Below are 21,223 nucleotides of genomic sequence, written 5' to 3' on the forward strand. Positions count from 1 at the left end.
AGTATTAGACATTATTTAGTCATATTTATGAATATGATTGCCAAATATTTTTATCTAGACTTTAGTGGGCCCATTACTGTTGTTGATAAGTTTGGACATCGTTATGCTGCTCTCATAGTCCATAGATTTTATATATTCCCATATTTTATTACAAATTTTGAACTCCATGAAGTGTCCATAATTGTTTACTACATATTATATCAAATCTAAATCATAAAGTTATTACCATAGGACTTTCTGGAAAAAATGTGGTTATTAAATAAAGCTTTAAAAATGTATAATGTATTATAATAATATTATGTTACAATCAGTGAAACATATAATTTGTATTTGTCATTTTCAATAACATTTTATATTACAAAATAAAATTATAATAAAAACAAATACGTTTTTGTATTCGTTAAACAATAATTAATAACGATTCAGTATAAATACATTCACAGTCACACAATTATGAGTACACATAGGAACGCATTTTCCATTTTAAAAAAAATTATAATAATAAGGTCAATATAACCCATTTGCACATGGTATAAGTACCTATAAGGTAATCAAATTTTAAATATTTACTTTTTGAATATTTGTAAAGGTTAATCAAATAATGATTAATGTTGGTGAGCAAGACAATTGTTTCAACTCTAAAAGAAACAGAATAAATATTATGTACACTACGTATCGCTGTATCGGAATGTGAACCGTATGTTTTACCTATGAAGTTGTTTTTAAATCTTAACAATGTTGAATTGATTCAATCTCATCTGGTTCACAGCAATTTCTATCGAAGCACTCGACGTTATTGCACTGAACCAAACACTGTCCCATACCATACTCTGGCACCATTTGTATATTGTGGTCGTCTTTGAAAAATTCTGGTTGAATAGTCACTTCTAAAATGCCATTTTCATGGAAAAAGTTAACAACCGCTTTATTTATTCTCAAATAATCCTTGAAACGAAAAAAAGTTACAATTATTAATTAATTCAATCCAAAAGAAATCATCTACATAAATTATGTATAGGTATTAAAAAAAGTAACATATTTTTTATCTTACTTGAGGGTTAAGAAACATAATATGTGCAGTAGATATTATTTTATCTTCAGTCAGTTGCCATATATGGAGTTCATGTACGTTTACTATGTCTGGAAAAGTTTTCATCAAGTTTTTGCAAATGGCATCAATGTTCATATGGTCGGGCATGGTCTGAAGAAGAATCAGGCATGATTCTTTCACTAAAATATAAAAATTTAACATTTCATTATAATATAATATAATTATATTTTAGAACAGCTGATGTGAATATTTAAGACCGGAGAATCATGTTTATATGTGACAAAACCACTCACTATTTGGATACTTGAGGTAGAGCAATATCACAGCCGATATGATTGAAATTCCAGGATCAACAAACTTTGCTATGCTAGGGTCTGTGAATATTACGATGATCGAACATATCATCACCATTGTACAACCTAGACAAATATTTTATTTATTTTATTGTAAATTTACTGCTTTCCTTTATCTTTTACAAAAATATTCTACCAACTAAATCTCGACATATTTCTCTTGGACTGCAGTTTTTAATTTGTATTTTTTTTTTCAGCAATAGACCAGGATTCAAAAGAGCATTAGCGCTCTCTTCGTCAGGAACTCTTGTGTTTTGTGATACCGGACCTGCGTTAAAAAATTAACCATTTAGTAAAACATAAATATTATTTTTACAGGGTGATTATTTTATCATTAAACAGGCATTAAATCATCGAAAAATATAAGATATTTTTAATTTTTAGAACAAATACTTATAGTATGACAGACAAATTTAAAATAAGTTATAAGTAATAAATTCTTAAAAGTTATAAAAAATTAAAATTCCTGATATTTCTCGAGATAATAAGTTTTACCCTGCATCATAATTTTTAAAAGTATAGAATAGAAACCATTAGCGCAACTAAGTATAAAATAATGATTGAGGGGGAGGGGGGGGGGGTAGCGAAAATAAATACAGCTTGAAAATATAAAAAAAAATGGAGGCTAAGCCCCTCTTACTAAGAATAGTTGCGTCAATGGTATAGACAATAATATCATACACGTGTGGTTCAGATTATATAGTTATTATTAACCTCCAAGTAATAAACAACACAGTCCGTGGATGAGTATACCAACAAGACCGATAATGAACACTGATATCGGTTGATGCATTGGATCTTGATGGTCGATGTGTATGAGAGTTTGAATGGCTTCGACCACCAGTGAGAAACTAAGGGACGCCAAAAACACGCAACCGCCGAGCATTAAGACCACTTCGATCCTTGCCCATCCAAATGTGTTCTTTAACTTCTTCTCGGGATGACGATGCACGCACTGTAGAGTTTGAAAAAATAATGGCGATAAAAATATAACGAATCCCCGATGAATAATGGGCAATATTCACACTGGAAGACGATATTTGACCGGACTTGGATACTGTCAAGTTGGACTCAGGAGAATCGTCCTCCGCTTTAAGGATCTTTTCCGCGCAACCTTCGTTTGAACACACCTCTTCATAATCATTGTGCTGTAATATAACACACAATTCCACTTGTTAATTGTTATGTATTATATATTATTAAATATTAATCATGAACAGCAAAGCCGTTTGCATAATAAATTCGGAAGTATAATTTATACATAATATATAGTCACCTTAATACATAGTACAGATCCAAAAAAGTATATTAGTTTACAAAGCACGTGGTACGAGTCGACGAGCAAGGTGAGTGAATGCGATATATGACTGAAAACTAGTTGCACTAAGAAGTAACATAACATTAGTAGAATGACCATGTGGACTGCATGAGGATTAAAAATGCGGAGCACTTTTTTGATAGACATTTTAAAACCGCTGAAACAAAATAATGAACTATAAATAAACATTTTTCTGTACTCACGAAAATAGTGTAAGAAAGTTTTTAAATAGGTTTGAAATATAGTATTTATATATTATTTAAATATATGTTTAAATAAGCTTCGTTTGCTGGAAAAAGATTAAATTGATAAAATATATAGGTAATACGAGTTTTTTTAAATTACAATATAATTGTGTACGATTATGTATAGGTAGGATAATATTAAAATTAAAAATAAAGAAGGAATTTCGAAGTTGTATGGATATGGTAGGTTACTGTTGGAGGCATATTGTATAAAAAATATTTGATAATTGCATTTAATAGGTTAATTCTAGGTAAAGTTCAGGTAACCCACAAAATTCGGAAAAAGATCAAGCTTTTGTGTAAAAACTAGTGCATTATGCTTCAACATCTTCCCCTTTATTTTTTGTACTGTTAATTGCAAATTATCTACCGTTTTCTAGTAAGCTACTGGACAACTCTTAAAATTACCTTTTTAAAGTATACAAATCAATTTCCAATCTAATACCTAGTCAATATAGAGGTAGCACTGCATAACGAAACTTTGAACCTTATTACTGCTACAAAATATGCTTCTGAGAAACCCCATAAAAAAAGTCCAAATCATTTTAGAACCAACAATTCGGTCGCTCTGCTCAGAATCTAAAAATTATTATCATATCTATAAAAATGTAGTTATTTGTGAAATTATTACATTTGTATACTATGAAAGAGCCTAGCGATTTGCAATAATAACGAATTCTTAAAACTATCAAAAATAATAAAATTCGGACATTCTAAACTAGACGAATTTGCATGCGAGCTAGGTTTGATACACATTATATGTTTTACAGTCATAATGTTAGTAGAACAACAATACTAATAATAGCTATAAGGACACTAAATATAATACACTATACACTACAGTATACTACACACAACGACAAGAAGACCGTGGGCTATTAGAAAATCGGCTACGGAAAGTACCTATTTCTTACTAGAAAAGATTTGATGTGTCGTACAATATTTACTGACTTTTTTCGTAATTTACTGCCAGACAGGTAGTAGGTAAATAAAAATAAAAAACAGTAAACGTTATATTAATAAATAATACACGACAACATGTATTGGTGGATACATACGGACAGTTCTTGAGTTAAGGGGTTCAATGTTATAAATATTCAAAGTGTTAGATACTCGAATTTGAGTGTAGGTATAGTCAGTTATAATTTGTGAGTAACAATTACTAAATTACAATACTTACACACCTGCACACGCACGCGTACAAGTCATAACACGAGGACGAATGGGTGTAATAATTTATCGCTAAAATTGTGTGCCTATAATATATAGTATATACAGTCAAATCCGCTTAATTAGGACACATCGGGCGGTGACCTATTTGTCCCCATTATCCAGACTGTCCCGATTAACCGAAGAATTTTACATACAATACATTCATTCGGAACTATCATTAATGTCCCCATTAAGCAGGTGTCCCGAATAAGCGGATTCTACTGTATATATATATACTATAAATTGCATAGAACGACTGGATATGAACATTGATTTGAATTTTCCACTGTATTATTTATTATGTTTGCATAGGGATTGACTAAACATTTTCCGATATCGTACATTCGTACAGAATTCCGCACTAAAAACTTTAATTGTATTGGACATCAATATTGGTAGAGCATAGGTTAAATTTGGGGGAAGGAGCTACAAGATCATTAAATTCTCCAATAGTTATCTAATCTACATAATTCGGTAAACGTTGTCTGAAGAAATTGTTTTCTAAATTTTAAACAACAATTCATTATTTGAATGTTTTCCATAATATATATCGGATCCACCCACAGAACATAATGTGATTTTACAATTTTGAATAGACTGTTACAATTGTAATATATAATATATAAGTACCTAAATGTTGTAAATTGTTTTAGTAAAAATATTTTTAATTTTAGTAATAGATAGATGTATTATAAATTATAATACTTACTTATATTAAATGTAGGAAAGTGGGTGTGAAAAAAAATGATAATTATATTATGTTATATTATATTACATAAAGTAATATATTGTAAAGGTATTTGAACAGGATGTGTGGGGGGCAGAGCCCCCCCCCCCCAATCATCTGTTTCATTTAAATATGTAAAGCCCCTCCAAGTCAAAACTGAAATTGCGTCTATGGGTATGAGCACAAGTCTGTTAACCGACTTAACTCCGGGAAGAGTTTAAATTTGTTTACAGAAGCCTAATCGCACCACTTGATAATATAAATGGGCCTGGTTTTGGCTTAATAAAGAATAAAAAATAGTCAAACATACAGTGTAATAGGTATCCAATCCACTTGCAAAATCTTAACGGTCTTATAATAGCACATTTTAGTATCTTAGTAGATATAGTTGGTATAACATATTTTACAATCAGGGCGTATTTATTTTAAATAGTATTTCAATATAAATACCTATATGGCATATTGTGGCATAAGCTCACAACCAGACGTTGAGATACACGCATCGTATATGTTTGATAAAAAGCTAACTTTATAACCATTCACTGTTGCACCAGTGTATACAATATACAAATACATCAATATTAAATAATTAATAATATATTTTATATTTGAAACATTTGTTAAGTAATGAATTTATCAATAGCTAACGATAACGCTCTGACTTTTGACCTACAATAATGGACCAATACAATAATTATTATATACAGATTTCATATACAATAATAATAATCCTCTTATTATATTTTAGTCTTGACTTGTTTAAGATACGCATAACATACTCCTAAATCATTCATGAACTAATACTAATTAATATAAAATATTTTCATAAAAAGTTCGTTTAATTTCATAACGTTATTATAGTTGTTACAGTTTTAATTTTTTAAGTGATTTTTATTCAACATCGAAAGTTGATACTTTAACTTAAACAAAAATAGGCACCGACGGACAAGAAACGGAGACTTGGTGCAACCCATATTATTATTTAGAATATGGAATATGCATGAAAATTGTGATAAATCATCATCTTCATAAAACGATTCCGAGTGGAGCCTAGCTTGCTTACCTTTCACAGGTCAAGGTTTTGTTATCACAAATTTCAGGCATGTCGTAAGCCCGTTATAGAAATGCGTTTTTCAAACCGAAGGAAAAAAATGTAGGTATACCATTTATAATATTACAATGCATATTGGCTATTGGTATAGTAATATTTTTAAACGAACTACGACGTATCTAACACTGGATAATTATTATAAAAATAAATATCTCCAGGATAATTTGCTGTATTTAATTTGATGATTTTCGATGGGTACCTTATATAGAATGCAACAATGATAATACAACCACAAAAATGGTTTTCTGAAACCAACCAGCACGCATGCCACAATAAATGATCTCTGATCAGAAAACAAAAAGTTCGGGTACCTATAGTTAGATACATATAATTAAAAATGTGAGTAAATTTAGAAAATGCACACATTTAAGTGTAAATAGATAATAATTATTATGTTGTGTGTTTTAATATTAAAAATAATACTGAACTGATAATAATAATATATTATATTAAAAGCGATATTGAGGCGTCCGGTGCCAACATCATATTTTTGTCCTCAAAAATATGCTCTACACGAATAATTAATACCTAATCTAATGATCCTGTTCTGTAAAATCAACCAAATTTGATAATTTTTTTTTTAACTCATAGTTACATATTTTACAGGCCGCAGTGAACTCCGTTTTTCAATATTTTAATCTCTTCATATAAAATATAAAAACTTTCTGATACATTTTAAAAAATAATACAGTTTTAAGCTTTTCTTACAACTTATATCATACCATTATTTAAAATAAAATAAAAAATCGTAGTTAATTGTAGCCTGTAAGAAGCCTTCTTCTTTCAGATAAAAAAATATTTATCAAAATCTGACAATTCTACAAGGCCTGAGAATTATTTGGTATTCCAGTGAAGCCATTTTTTTCGAAACAATACAACATAATATCAACCCCTCTTAAATAGGTATCGGATCAGTAGATAAGTGAAAAAATACCTATTATAATGAAGGTGGCAACAAAAATTTTCAAATTTTATAGAATTGCGGAAAATTTGAAAAAATCGGCACCGGATTAATGTATTTTATAGATTTCGTTTAATTTTGATTTTAGAAAAAGTTATTTTCATGAATACATTTTTAAACCATACTTACCTACGTATACTATTTATTTTCTCAGAAGCATCTATACTATTTACTGTGGTACAGTAGAGTTTGATTATTGTTTTTATGTATTGTTTTGTAGATTTTTGATATTATTATTGTATTATACACTCACGTATCACAGTGGGATAAATTAATACAAATTTACGTTTACCTATGTATGTTTTTTTCAGATTTATTATGACATTATTAATTAGTATAATTGTTTCGTTCAAAATAGTAACAAAAAAAAGAAAATGATTAGGTAAGTAAAACGAAGTAGTGAAATATTCAACAGTAGTCTGGGCAAACGATGACCTTCAGAGTTCAAACATACTGAATTGGTTTATGGCTAGAATACTACGATAATAATATAACATATTATTACAATCAGCATTTTAATATATTGATTTTAAAGAGTAGGTACTCGTGCACATCATATATATGTATATAGACGACTAATGGATAATTTATAAGCACATAATATCAGTTACTTATCTAATGAAATTATCTTTTTGTTAGTATACTATAATATTATATATATATTATATAATATGAAATTATTAAAATTTAATAGTAAAGTAATCATTAGTAATTTAATTTACTATTTAGTATAGTAAAATACTAAAATGTAATTATGTTCAACCAAAACCATTTTGTTTTACTAATTTGCATCAGTTTTCATAAAACCTATACATGCGACATAATCATTGGTAGGTACCTACCTGCTTATACATTGTACCTAAATACATTATAAATACATGTTTTATGCATTTTAATGTTCGTAATAATTGTTATCATATATTTTACTGCATATAATAATGACTAATCGACATTTGTTTTGAATAATATGCATATTGACTTTCGTTGAAATAAAATATAAATACATAACTACCTATAGTAAATTCTATTATTATTGTAACTTAGGTACAAAATTCTATATACATTTGAATTCTTAAAGTTTAATCTGTGTCACGAGATCTGGTGAAATCTTGTTTTAGTTTAATAATTTTAGTTCTTACTTCATATATTGTACCGAAAATTATGTTAATCAAATGTGCACAGGATGTTGAAAGCGTTCCATCGACTAATTCATAACTCAACACCGCAATGATATTGATTGGCTATAATTAATATTTCGTTTAATAACTGTAGGAATTAAAAAATATTAAAAAACCCGATTTGTTGATTTACGTGACAAAATACGTTATTTCGCTTTCAGCATTTATTTTTTTATCATCTATTTTGTTCTTTCTTAAAAGAAATAACAATTATTGTTCCTAATCACTTTTTATCGACACGCATGGACGATTAGCAACTATATACTAACAGTACTTAAATAATATTATGTTTGTTCTACATACTGTAGTCTATATATTCCCCTTCTTAATCAGGATTATATATATTATTTATGTTTTATAACTAATAATGTTCGTTTTTTTTATTATTATTTGAACAAATTAATTTTTATGAGTAGATATATCTTTTTAACCAATGCCTATTTGACAACTTGTTCATATATTATATATTTTTATAAGTTGGTTTTTGTGTACTGCACATACTAAATATTTTCGAACAAAATAAATAGGAATACTCAACAATGCAGTGAAATGGTTCTATCTTATATGTAAATCTATACTTGCACCTGCTGTTTGAATTATCCACAGAAATTCAGTCGATGTATACAATTGAAGTAACATGGTTTGTGGGCAATGAGACAATCAAGCATTATTAATTGTCTGAACGTATTTACATTTATATATTATGTTAAATTGATTACAACGAAAAGAGAAGTACAAAGAAGTATAACCACATATATACATATAATACATATTATAATCCTAAAACATTAAGTATGTAGTGGTCCACCTAAACTTTATAGTTCATAAGAAAGGGTTGGAAGAACGACGTATGGAATTTTAAACGTATATTAATTTTCCTAATACACAATAACCGGATAGCCAATAACCAGCCAAGACCTACTGTGCATATTATGAAAGTCATCTATATTATTCAGGTCCTTAATACTGGGCGGTGGTCGTTTGGACAAAAGTAACAATTTTGACCAAAAAATGAATAGTCCATTTCGGCGACTATTATATTATATACAGTTTGGCCGAATGAAATTATTTTTACCTATGCGTAAGATAAATATCTGGTGATTTTGATGTAAACGTTTTGTTTTTTTTTTTTTAAATAGAGTTCATTATTAGTTATTTCTATTATGTATATCGTATATGATTTTGTTTTATTACCTACTTGCTAATTTTGACAGTATATTACAATAAAACTATACTAATGTCTTTTTAAAGTTGAGAGTTCATTATGAATTTTTTATTATGTTTTCTTATAATTTTTTAAACGTTGGTACCTACATTATTATACAATGTATAAAATAATTTACCTATAAATCTATTTATACTTATTTGCACAGTTAGTGTATAACTATTCGCCCAAACAGGCCACATTTTGGGTAGATTCGCCCAAACAGTTTACGGCTTGAATGCTATATTTCATACCGGCAATATAATATATTATTATATTAAGGTAGTATTTTTCCAATACACTATATAAAACACTTCATTGGAAACAAATTCCTCAAGAAGGTAGAAGATGAAGAGTCGAAAATTATAATTTTGACGACAAAGAGAAATTTAAAATATTTAGCAAATATGTTATACTATTTTAGGCGATGGAACATTTTATATCTGCAGTCCCGCTGGCCGCTCATTTTGAAAAACTTTATACATGTTCTACATAAATCATTGTACATTAAAGTAGTGCATTGTATGTTGCCATCCAAAACAACTGATATTTATGCCCAAAATATGGCATTTAATAAAACAATTATGCAGTAAAAAATTAAAACCTCAAAATATACTTTGGAAATTTGAATAATCTGCTTATAATGGCGTTTTTCGTATTTTTCCAAATGCACAAATTAAATGTTGTTGGTTTCACCTAGGGCATGGTTGGTACAGACTTAATCAAATTGTATTGGAAATTACAGCAGATATGATAGTACGAGATACCCATATGGTATCTGGGCTGAGCCTCCTTCGAACAAACCAAATACTACCAATGGTCCAGAATCATATTACCGTCATTTTCAGAAAGATCAATTTTATAACCCACACCGCCCACACCCATCAATTTATAATTTATTATTGAAGTGCTTAAAGGCAGTAGTTTACTTAAAAATTCAATAAAAATGAACGAAAAACTACAAATTGCACCTCTAAATTTAATTCCAATATAAAAGCATGGAACTTGTACATAGAAAAAAAATTTCCAGATTGGACTACTTAAAAACTGTGGGTTTTAAATTTCAAATTTAATTTAAGGTACTCATTATAATTATACTAATTTCTACTAATATGTAATTTACATTTTTAATGTTTTCACTCATTTTAATATTACTGTAAAAGCTTAATTAATAACTTTATGATTTTGATAAAATACATTTTATTTTTGTAAAATTTATTTGCGTTTATGGTTAAAAAGGTATTTTTTTGCGCTTGTGAAATAATTAATTTTTGAGCTTTGGGTTATATTTTGCGCTTATGGACTACATCAATACATCCAGACATATTTATAATATGTGTGGTATATTTTATTCTAGAGTCTAGACAATATAATGCTAAGTAACACTAATGAATAATGATATATCATACATAATATATATTAGATATTTTTATATCATTATATCATTTTTTTCAATCTGTATACATATTATTATTATTATTATTATTATCTCGATCAAACGGTCAGTTATACTATTTTTTTTATGGTATAAATATATAAGTAATATTAAATTACGTATTGCTTAAAAATAATAAAATATTTTTTAAACAATACGATTACCTACATTCATTCAGTTCATTCAGATTAAATTAATGCAAAACTATGCGGCATATAGGTACTTGTACAAAGTTATTTCATAGTAATCGTTATTTGTTTGTGTAAATAACAAAATATGTATAATAATAAATAATATATTAATATTTCCTACATATTAATTATTATTTTAAAATAATATATTAGATACCACTAAACCTCGAAAGTATTAAAATGTATTTTATTTTAATTTAGTGTCATTGTCGTTTAGATATTTTTAAAATTATTATAATACTTATAATACTTTAAATTATGGATCCCACTATATTTATTATGCTGCGACGTATTAATATTAATATATTATTCTTATTTGATAGTTATAGTATCTACTATCTAGTATAATAGGTACACAAGTAACAGAACACAACGCATCCATTTTATAGTACCTAGATCTATTTTCACAAAGACTATAATTGCCTATTTTTAATTTGTTGTTAAGTGTCTAGATTTTATATTTAGTTGTTTAGTACAATAAAAATAATATAAAAGAGACGTTTATTGATATACCATTTATTGAACGTTTTTCTTGAATAAATAAATCATTTATTGAGTTGATGCTTGTAGGTAGGACAGGTAAGAAGTAAAAGGACACAGGTAGTACGTAAATCACCGTTCGAGTGCAGGTATCTATATTATACTATATATAATTCAAATATGGTTTCCAATATACATATATATTATTATGTGTACAACGCCATATTTTTATATTGTAAACAAAAATAAAATGATAAAAGTGCTACGAACAAACGCGCGATATACATACTTGAATGAAAACATCAAATTTTGTTCAATAACATCCCATTGAAACTTAATCGCGTACGAATATAACCATGGTTTGTTATGTAATGAAATGGATGAGCGACCAACAAACATAATATTCTATAAGGACTCGTTAAGCGACATTTATTGAGAATACATTACATATTAATTACATGCATTAATACTATCACAATGTGCTCAAGGCGCCCAGTGCCAATGTAATTTTTACACAAAAATACGCTTTACGGGAATAATAATACTGTTCTGTAGAATCAACCAAATTTGATAAAATTGTTTTAACTAATAGAGGGTAATATTCTACAGGCCGCATAAAACTCCGTTTTCTAATATTATAATCTCAAACTTTATAATATATCATCAAAAATAATACAATTTTAAGCGTTTTTTTAAAAATTATATTATAACATTATTTGAAATAAAATAAAAAAATCATAGTTCAATGCGGCCTGTATAGAAAGTATCGGTCAGTAGATTAGTAGAAAGTTTATAATTAATGTAGCAACTAAAATATAAAATTTTATTTTCAAATTTCATAGAATTGTAGTAAATTTGAAAAAATGGCACAGGGTTACTTTTGTTGTTGTTGTTGTACAATTGACGGGGTATGTACCGCTATGAAGTATGCATAGACTAATACATATTATCTTATTAATGTGTAACTATTTTTGAAATGCTTAAATTTGAATAAATAAGAACTGTTAATAATTAATAAATATTTTCATTGTTATTATACGGCTGCCCCCGCCTTATTTTTGAAGGCCATAACTGGTTTTTAATTTATTTTCTTTATTAAACGTTCCTAAACTATATTAATAAATTATAATATCTAGACAATCTCTAGAAAATATACTCGGTATAACAGTTTGTTTATAACGCCACAGTCCGAACAACGTGGTTTTTAAAAATGTATATTACGAAATATATAATATGTATGGTGTGTACAAAAACAAAACAAAAAATGCACGATAAGTTAAATCTATTCATATATATGACAAGTAAAAATATAGATATGAAGAATTTGAAAAACAAGCCGACCATCTCATTATGTTATATTATTAATATTGTATAGTGATGACGCTTCAACTCGATCATACGGCGTGTGCAAGCGTATAGGGTATATATTATATTATTAGGTAGGTAACTTGCGTATCATATATTATATACAAATAAATTTGAAATAATATATAATATATTATAATATTATAAAATATAAGCAGTATATTATCTGCTTAGATAATTATGGACTTGTTGTTACACCTTGCACGTAGCCCTGGGTAATAGTACGGAGGATGGCATACGCTTAATAGAGGCTGTGATGGGGTGATTAAAATCTCGCTATGATATTATATAATAATATATTATTCAGCCATATAGATTAAGGTATAATTACACCAGGACCAGGGTATTGTTGTAGTGGTAGTTATGTAACCTACACAACAGATATTACAGTGCATTATGACTTATGACAATACATTTTTACGGTGGCCAAAACGCGTGTTTCTATAAAGGCATTTGGCATTTATAAGTAATATATTTTATGCTCTATAAGCTATAGCCTAGGGATGGAAAAATCATTGAATGCCCGATGAGGCACTAAAAAATTTGAGGGCACGCAAAAATTAAAATATTTATATTATAATATGTATCCAGAACCTATTTTAATTTTTAATAATAAATATCATTACAATATTAGTACTTTTTCTGTATCGTTGATGTATTTCAGAAAAGATTAGATTAGTAGATGTAGATTCGTTAAAAATGTAGACAACATACTGTACGCAATATAATATAATACATATATTATAAATAATATTTTACATAATCTAATATTTTAATGGCACGTTCGGAAAAAAAAGGTAATTTAATTTTTGGCACGTATCTGCCAAAATAATTTGCCACCTCTGTTATAGCCTTTAGGTATAGCCCGGTAGGGATGGAGACAGTTGGGTCCCGTGATAAGAAATTATAATTGATAATCTTAATCATTTATAAATACTAGCTGAATACCCGAGTTCCAGTCTTCACCCGTGGAAGAAAAAAAAATAGTGTATGTAATTATTAAAATGCCTCGCCGCATAACTGGTAGGTACATTGAAATAGGTACATAACATGTGGCTCTACGCTCCTACCGTTCAAACCCAGGGATAAAAGATACAGAGACATAGTAGGGACACTCGGAAATGTATACGAAAAATAATTGTAAAATAGTTCAATAGTGTCGTCAAAAACATAAAAGGGGTTTTATCGATTTCGCCGTTATAGGTACTATCAATTCCGCTAAACACTTATCGATTCCATATAATATATTATATTATATAGGTATAGGCGCAACTAGGATTAAAATTAGGGGGGGGGGCTACAGTCCACCTAATAAATCTATTAATTTAAAATAACCCATAGCAGGCGGCATATATCTAAATCAATAAGGAATATATATTTTTTTTTTTTTGTGGTGGGGGGGGGGGGGTTAATCCCTGCGTCACTGCATATAGGTAGGTACATTATAGTAAGCAGATATTGTCATTTTTTAAAATAGTGATTTGATACCAGTTTAAGAGGACGCTACCCTTACATTTGTTGTCTCCGTCTTACACACGCACGACATAGCAAATTGTTGTTCACTAGTTTCAATAGTGTGCTCTTAGTTTTGATACTACAGTGCGCAATCAGTGAATTGACCTATATAAAACTTTTAGGTAAGAACATTATCTGTGCTTAAGCATTGCCGATTTTTCGAAATTTTCATTTTCAAGTAAGATATGGGTATGTGAAATATCAAAAATTAAAAATGCTCATATCTCACTTGGAAATTAAAATATCGAATAAAAGCCAACGCTTAAGCACAGATAATGTTATTATATAAAAATTGATAATAGGTTAAATCACTGTAATATCAAAACTAACAACACACTATTGAAACTAGTGAACGAAAATTTGGTATGCCGTACGTGTGTAAGTCTTACAAATGTACAAGGTACAACATAGCAAAAACTGTTGTACATTTGTAAGACGGAGGCAACACATGCGGGTATGACATCCTCTTAATATAAGTGAATTTATCAATGTTTCGTTTAAATAATAGTTAAAAATTGATGTTATATATTTTTATTTTATTTCGTAATTTCTGTATTTGCTGATTTTATTTACTTTTATGTTGAATAATTTTATATGAATTAGTTTATATTTTTTAATTTGTGAAAACAAAAATATATTGGGTCGCACTTTACTGCTTTAGTGAATTGTGGATTAAATTTTGGGTGAAACGAATCATAACTGTTAGTTGTTCGATGATAGTTGATATTTAAGACGATACCTGCATATTTTCGAATTAAATGTATGTATGTTTTTTTCAATGTAAATAATCATATATAATTTGATAAGCCTCTCGTCAACAATTTTTAGTAAAAGTGTATAATAAATAATAATATATGAACAAGCAGAATCAACATTATATAAAAAAGTTTGGTGAAGTCGATATTACAGCCCATTAATCGATAATAGTTACTTATACAGGTGAAAAGGTAATTTCGATGGAATCGATAACCGTCCATACAACAAGACCTGACTATTTTTTTATATTGATGATAATATTAAGAATTAAGATTTATGAATTATGATATACAATAATGTGTGTATATTATACAATATAATATATTGGGCATTATTTATTATTATATAAAAATACATGTACGTCAACAGAGTAGTTTTGTACATATAATATGTTATAGGACATGGGTACATAATATGAAAAGGACATGCCAAGTGAAAGTTTCTAGAATACTTATTAGTAGGTATCAAGTAGGAACCTATTTATTACAGTGGCAATATAAACAGAATATAAATATAATATATTTATTATTTATATTGATTCTGTATATAGTATAATATACTTTACTGTCGTATCATTAGTAAAAATAATTTGGTATCTAAATTGTAAAATGTAATAATTCCCTTAATTTATTATAGTTATAGTACCTAATATTTAATATTTATGTATATATCTATATTGTAATTGTTAATGATAACATATTTTGTTTATTAATAATAATTAGATGAACTTGATCCTTTGATAACGCAATGTACATTATAAAACATTAATACACATTATAGGTAAATCACGAGGTAAATCATAATATATAATATTAATAATGATTCAAACTTCATCGGACATTACATTAAAGATAAAAAAAAACCATTGTAAATTTAAATATGTTATTGCACCTATCATAAATAACGACGTTTGAACTGAAATATTTATAAAATATTTTTAAATTTACAAAAATATTTTCAATTACTTTATTTGTATTCCATATAAAAAAAAATAAGGTAAAAAGTCAAACACGTTTGAAAAATGTTTCATGTTATCTTTGTTAATTGATAAATAATTATTTTATATGTTATACATTTTAATTAAAATGCGCAATATTTAAAAAAAATTATCTAATTGAATTATTAAAATTTCGAATATAAAATTCAAAATTAATCTCGACGCTATTACAATATTGTCTATTATAATATATAAATTAAAAAATGTAAAACTATAATATATAAGTACCTGCATACAAAACAAATTTAGAATATTTTAGATATCGTTTTCTAACTACTGACTTAATTCAATTTAACAAGATGTTTACGAATAGTTTTATTTTGTATTTCAAATTAAAAATATTATATTCATGATTAGTAGTTACTAATCTCATTTAAGTAGGTACCTAGCAGATAAAAATATAATCCATAAAACAACATTTTTCACAAATTTTAAAGAGCTTAATATAGATAATGTAAATATTTTATATTTACCTTCGCTTTAAATATTAGGTAGGTACCTACCTACGAATTACGTTCATTTTTCGTTATTAAATAACAAAATTAAAATCAAAGTTCTTTATGCTCAAGATACAATGATTTCTCCGGAATCACTTATACATTTTGTAATACTATGGATTTGGATAACCATAGTGAAGTATACTACTGTAAGTCTTTACACATTTGCATTATCCATATAGATTAAATACTTATATTAAGTATATTATAATATATTATGTAACTGTAATTGAATTCAAACCTCCAAATATTTTTTTAATGGTTGGTTGCATACCTAATATATTTATTATTAAATTGGATATTATTAAGAATTGCATTTTAATAATAATGTAATACATGATTTACCATACAAATTAAAATATTGTATACTATAATATGGCAGCCACTACATATATATTTACTAATATTTTCTTTTTTCCAAGGATTTTGTTCATGAATTATTTTTTTGAGTATTCAATCTATTACGTAACAAAATAAAATACAGAGTATTTACGCTATTTACATTGATTATTATTCAGAATTGTTTAGCGAAGTCATTTGTCCATCTATTAGAGAAATTTCGAAATTAATCATTTTAATTAAAATTAGTCTTTTGAGAATACCATGTACAAAAATATGATGGACATACTTTTTTGTACTTTAAGTTTCAGATATTATTATTAAAAATTATAACTTATAATTTATAAGTGATAAAATGTTTATCATGAACCATTCAAATGTGAATATAATCTAAAATGTATTACATTTTGATTAGGTATAGATTATAGACGTATCTATTATATATATTGTAAAATACAATCTATTTTTTTTAAACATTAACTTTATATTGTTTTGTATTCTTGTACCTACATGTTATGAGGTCTAAAAGCTAATAATATTCAAATATATATTATTTTTATATGATCACGTAAATACAGTAATATACAATTACGCAATAATTTATAGAATCAATCACTATCATAAGTCCAAGAAATTGCCTATTATATATGTAGGTATCAATACCTACAAATTACTAGAGGAATCATGTCAAAATAAAATAATTTACATTATACATTATAGCCTAAAGGATACTTGGTTTTTCTCTTGTGTATTTTAAAATAATACGTAAGTACATAATATACAATATATGTATTAATAGTGTTTGCAGACCCTAGTGTACAAAATATGCAAAATCATATTATTATAATAATATTTTCAGATGATCGTGGACAGAAATAGATCAGAATACATTATAATCCTCCAAAAGCTAGTAGCTGTGGCCTGTGGGAGTTGCAGTGTTCAACCAATTAAGTTTCGTTTAATTCTACGAATCTGTTAACCCATCATACTAATATACTATACATACAAAACTTTAACACGCATTAGGTATATAATTTTATTAATATGTCCTTCAGTATGTCGTCAAAAAATAATAATGTTATAATGTGTATTGTCGAGGAAGAGTTAACACAGCAATAACGAAGATTAAACAATCTTTACTTATATCAAATATTATTATTATTATAATTATCATAAGTATTTTGAAGTTTTATAAAAAAAAGTTTGATAAAAAAAGAACAAAAATGTTTGTAATTAAAAAATAATGAGGGTTAGCTTAGGCATACAAATCATGTATATATTATAGGTACAATACATATAATGTACAATATAATCATAAAAAATGTATGTTAGCCATTAATTAAATATTATATTTTAAACGGTCTTGAATTTAAAATTTTATAAAACATTAGTAGTTAGTACATTAAACATTTTTAGAAAAAATTGTTGGAAAAAAATGTTTGATTGAATTTCAGGATAGATCTTAGTGGTTAATATAATTCGCGTATAATTTACAGTTTTTTTTTTTCAAATAAGCTTAATATAATACATATTATATTCAAATTCAGTCATTAGTAGATAATAGATGTATACATTTGAAAAATAAATTCATTATTTAATATGTACGGTGTACCTATCTAATTATATAAACTAATATTAGCAATAGCAAACCTACTAGCTAGACAGACTAAACAAATAAAAAACGAAATAATAGGTACCTGAGTACCTATTTAATTGCTGGTATATATTATTATCTTCACCCTGATAAAATAAGTAGGTACTAAACAGAACCCAGCTCACAAACATAATATTATCAACTATTTCAATTTTCAAACATAAAAAAGAATTAGTATACCTCGTTATTACATTTTTTAATACCTAATATCTAATAAAATGAAGTAATCATGTGTGTTACGGGTGGCTGCATAATATATAACAATAAGCAATTAATCTTGTCGTAACTTCCAATTTACAACTTTATGTCTTAATCGTTAATCAATATGGTACAAACGTACAGTGTGTACATATTAATTTTAATAAAATCTATAAATAATGTATATTATCCATTCCCACGTAAAACAAAACAAAAAAACAGTCGCTCAGAGTTATTCTCAAACGATTCAAACCAATTATAAATTAAGAAATCCTATTGTTGTTTTTATAAATTAAAAAAAACCATTGTCGCAAATAACAGGGGTGCTTAGTACCCTGCATTTTAATGGTAACACCCCGAATCTCGTGATTATCTTAAATACTAATTAAAAATCTTAAGACACGCGTACCATTATCATGGGTCAAGATAGACTATAGAACATATCAATTATACACATGGAAAGAGATATTATGGGTACTGGGTGGGTAGTTAATTAATAAGTGTCCAGTGTCCACGTAATTTCATATAGAAATATGTATACTAATACTAGAAAGTACCTATAATAACAGTGAAACTTTCATACAACGAACTTCCAATAAATTAACAAAATGTTATGTTTAACTATAAATATTTTTAGAAGCAAACTTAATAGGAACCAAATGTATTTTATTTTATTTTACGGAATTCTGTATACCTAATACGAATTTTTTTTCGTTACTTTGAGACCTTGTGAATGTATTATGGAAGTTTCACTGTACATATTATTTTACTGAAAAAAAAAACATTGCATAAATTGTTTAATTGTGGGTGTGAATTTAATGTAGTGAAAAATCTTATAAAATGCATTTAAAATCTCAAAAAATTCACTTTAAAAAGCATTTTACATGAAAAATAAATTCAAAATAGTGCTACAATAAGCTAAAAAGCTATAAGAAAGTATTTGGCTACAAATGCACAGCCCTGTACAATATTTATTCAAATCTTTAATTTATATAATTTTTTTTTATCATATGTAACGGTTATAAGGAGGAGTATCATTGTATCTATAAACGTGGTGTGTGAGGGGCAAGGACCTTCACGCTTTGCTCCCTCCAAAATTGCTTGGGTTCTTAAGCCCCCTAATATTTTTGGACGATTTGCGCTTATGTAAGAAACACTAAGATATAATAAAAAACAAATGTGTACATTTAATAATATGTTATGTATCCGAACAATACGGTCCGCGTCACGTGCATGTTTTAATATTATATTATGAATAATAATATGGTATGTACATACATGGCTATATATTATTATAATTTATAACACAATCGTCAGTGGATTATATTATAGTTATAGCCACTTGTTAATAAATACATGTACTATAGTACAGACGGTCAGACAAGTGATAACTTTTTAGTTATAGGTATTATCTTATATATTTACAGTGTCCGGGTAGTAGGTAGTTATTATATAAAATAATATCAATAACAAATCATACAGGTACGCATAGATACAAATTTATGCCAAAATTCGAAATCGGACATAACTCATTTTATAGGCAGGTATAACTATTGAGTTGTAATCTGTTGTAATAATATTGTGTTCGAAAATGAATACGGACAAATCGCCGCGAATAAAACATAGGTATATTAGTTATAGGTAACATCGTTACTAAATAATATTATTATGTAGTATTATTTATTATTGTTCGACGTCCGACTAATTATTGTATGTTACTTTAATTACTCATAGCAGTAATAATAATATAATAATATGGTCGAAAACTTACTTCTCGTATAACAATATTACTGCAGCATTAGACGTTGGATTTCACTCGTACGACGGACGTCGGACACTACACAGACACATGTTAACGAGACGATGGCAGTCCGAGAGTACGCACGTGTGCGACTGTAAAGTGTAAGTGTTTATAAAAGTAGTGAACACTGTATAGTGATTTCGTGTCACAACTCGAACTGCTCGCATGCATCAAATGCCACTCCTCTTTACTACTGCGTACCACAACAACCTGTTCTCCCCACCCGACGAGTGAGAAATAAAAACATCCAAATAACAATCATTTACACCGAGCTAAAATGCAACGGCCGCGGCGCCAATGGTATTTTTCATTTTTATTATAAATTCGAAAACGGAACCGGATTGTTGTTTTTTTAATACAATAATTATCATAGAACGTTTTTTCGATGCACAACTATTATATTATCAACATATATTACACTCCGACAGTAATAATAATAATATAATACCGTTCGTCGTCCACCCACGACGATGAGGGTAAAACTTTTATAATAATATATAGAAAGTAATAATTACTAATGATAATAATTAATAATAGGTAATATTATAGTGATCAGAAAAAACAAATCGAATGTTTATTTATGTACCGCGTTTGATTTTCCTCTGGGAGATAATATTGCGCGTATGTACCGCGGT

At 27.4% G+C, this 21,223-nt stretch overlaps 1 protein-coding gene across 3 annotated transcripts; it reads right to left on the reverse strand.

Annotated features, from left to right (window-relative positions):
- Positions 1–260: 260 nt before the first annotated feature.
- On the reverse strand, positions 261–20,789 carry LOC132943364 (proton-coupled zinc antiporter SLC30A1). 3 transcript variants are annotated; one of them, XM_061012332.1, is made up of 9 exons: positions 20,559–20,789; positions 2,681–2,879; positions 2,430–2,552; positions 2,119–2,359; positions 1,541–1,672; positions 1,345–1,470; positions 1,052–1,230; positions 709–945; positions 261–638 (listed from the first exon to the last, which is right to left on the reverse strand). In XM_061012332.1, the coding sequence occupies exons 2-8, from the start codon at positions 2,867–2,869 to the stop codon at positions 730–732; spliced, it is 1,206 nt and encodes a 401-aa protein (XP_060868315.1). In that variant the 5' UTR covers positions 2,870–2,879; positions 20,559–20,789; the 3' UTR covers positions 261–638; positions 709–729. The 3 variants fall into 3 exon arrangements, with proteins under 3 accessions (XP_060868315.1, XP_060868313.1, XP_060868314.1); XM_061012330.1 differs by lacking the exon at positions 20,559–20,789 and adding an exon at positions 8,118–8,402; XM_061012331.1 differs by lacking the exon at positions 20,559–20,789 and adding an exon at positions 8,118–8,403 and having other exon boundaries at positions 261–945.
- Positions 20,790–21,223: the final 434 nt, after the last annotated feature.

The sequence above is a fragment of the Metopolophium dirhodum genome, chromosome 4, assembly GCF_019925205.1.
Source record: "Metopolophium dirhodum isolate CAU chromosome 4, ASM1992520v1, whole genome shotgun sequence".
Lineage (NCBI taxonomy): Eukaryota > Metazoa > Arthropoda > Insecta > Hemiptera > Aphididae > Metopolophium > Metopolophium dirhodum.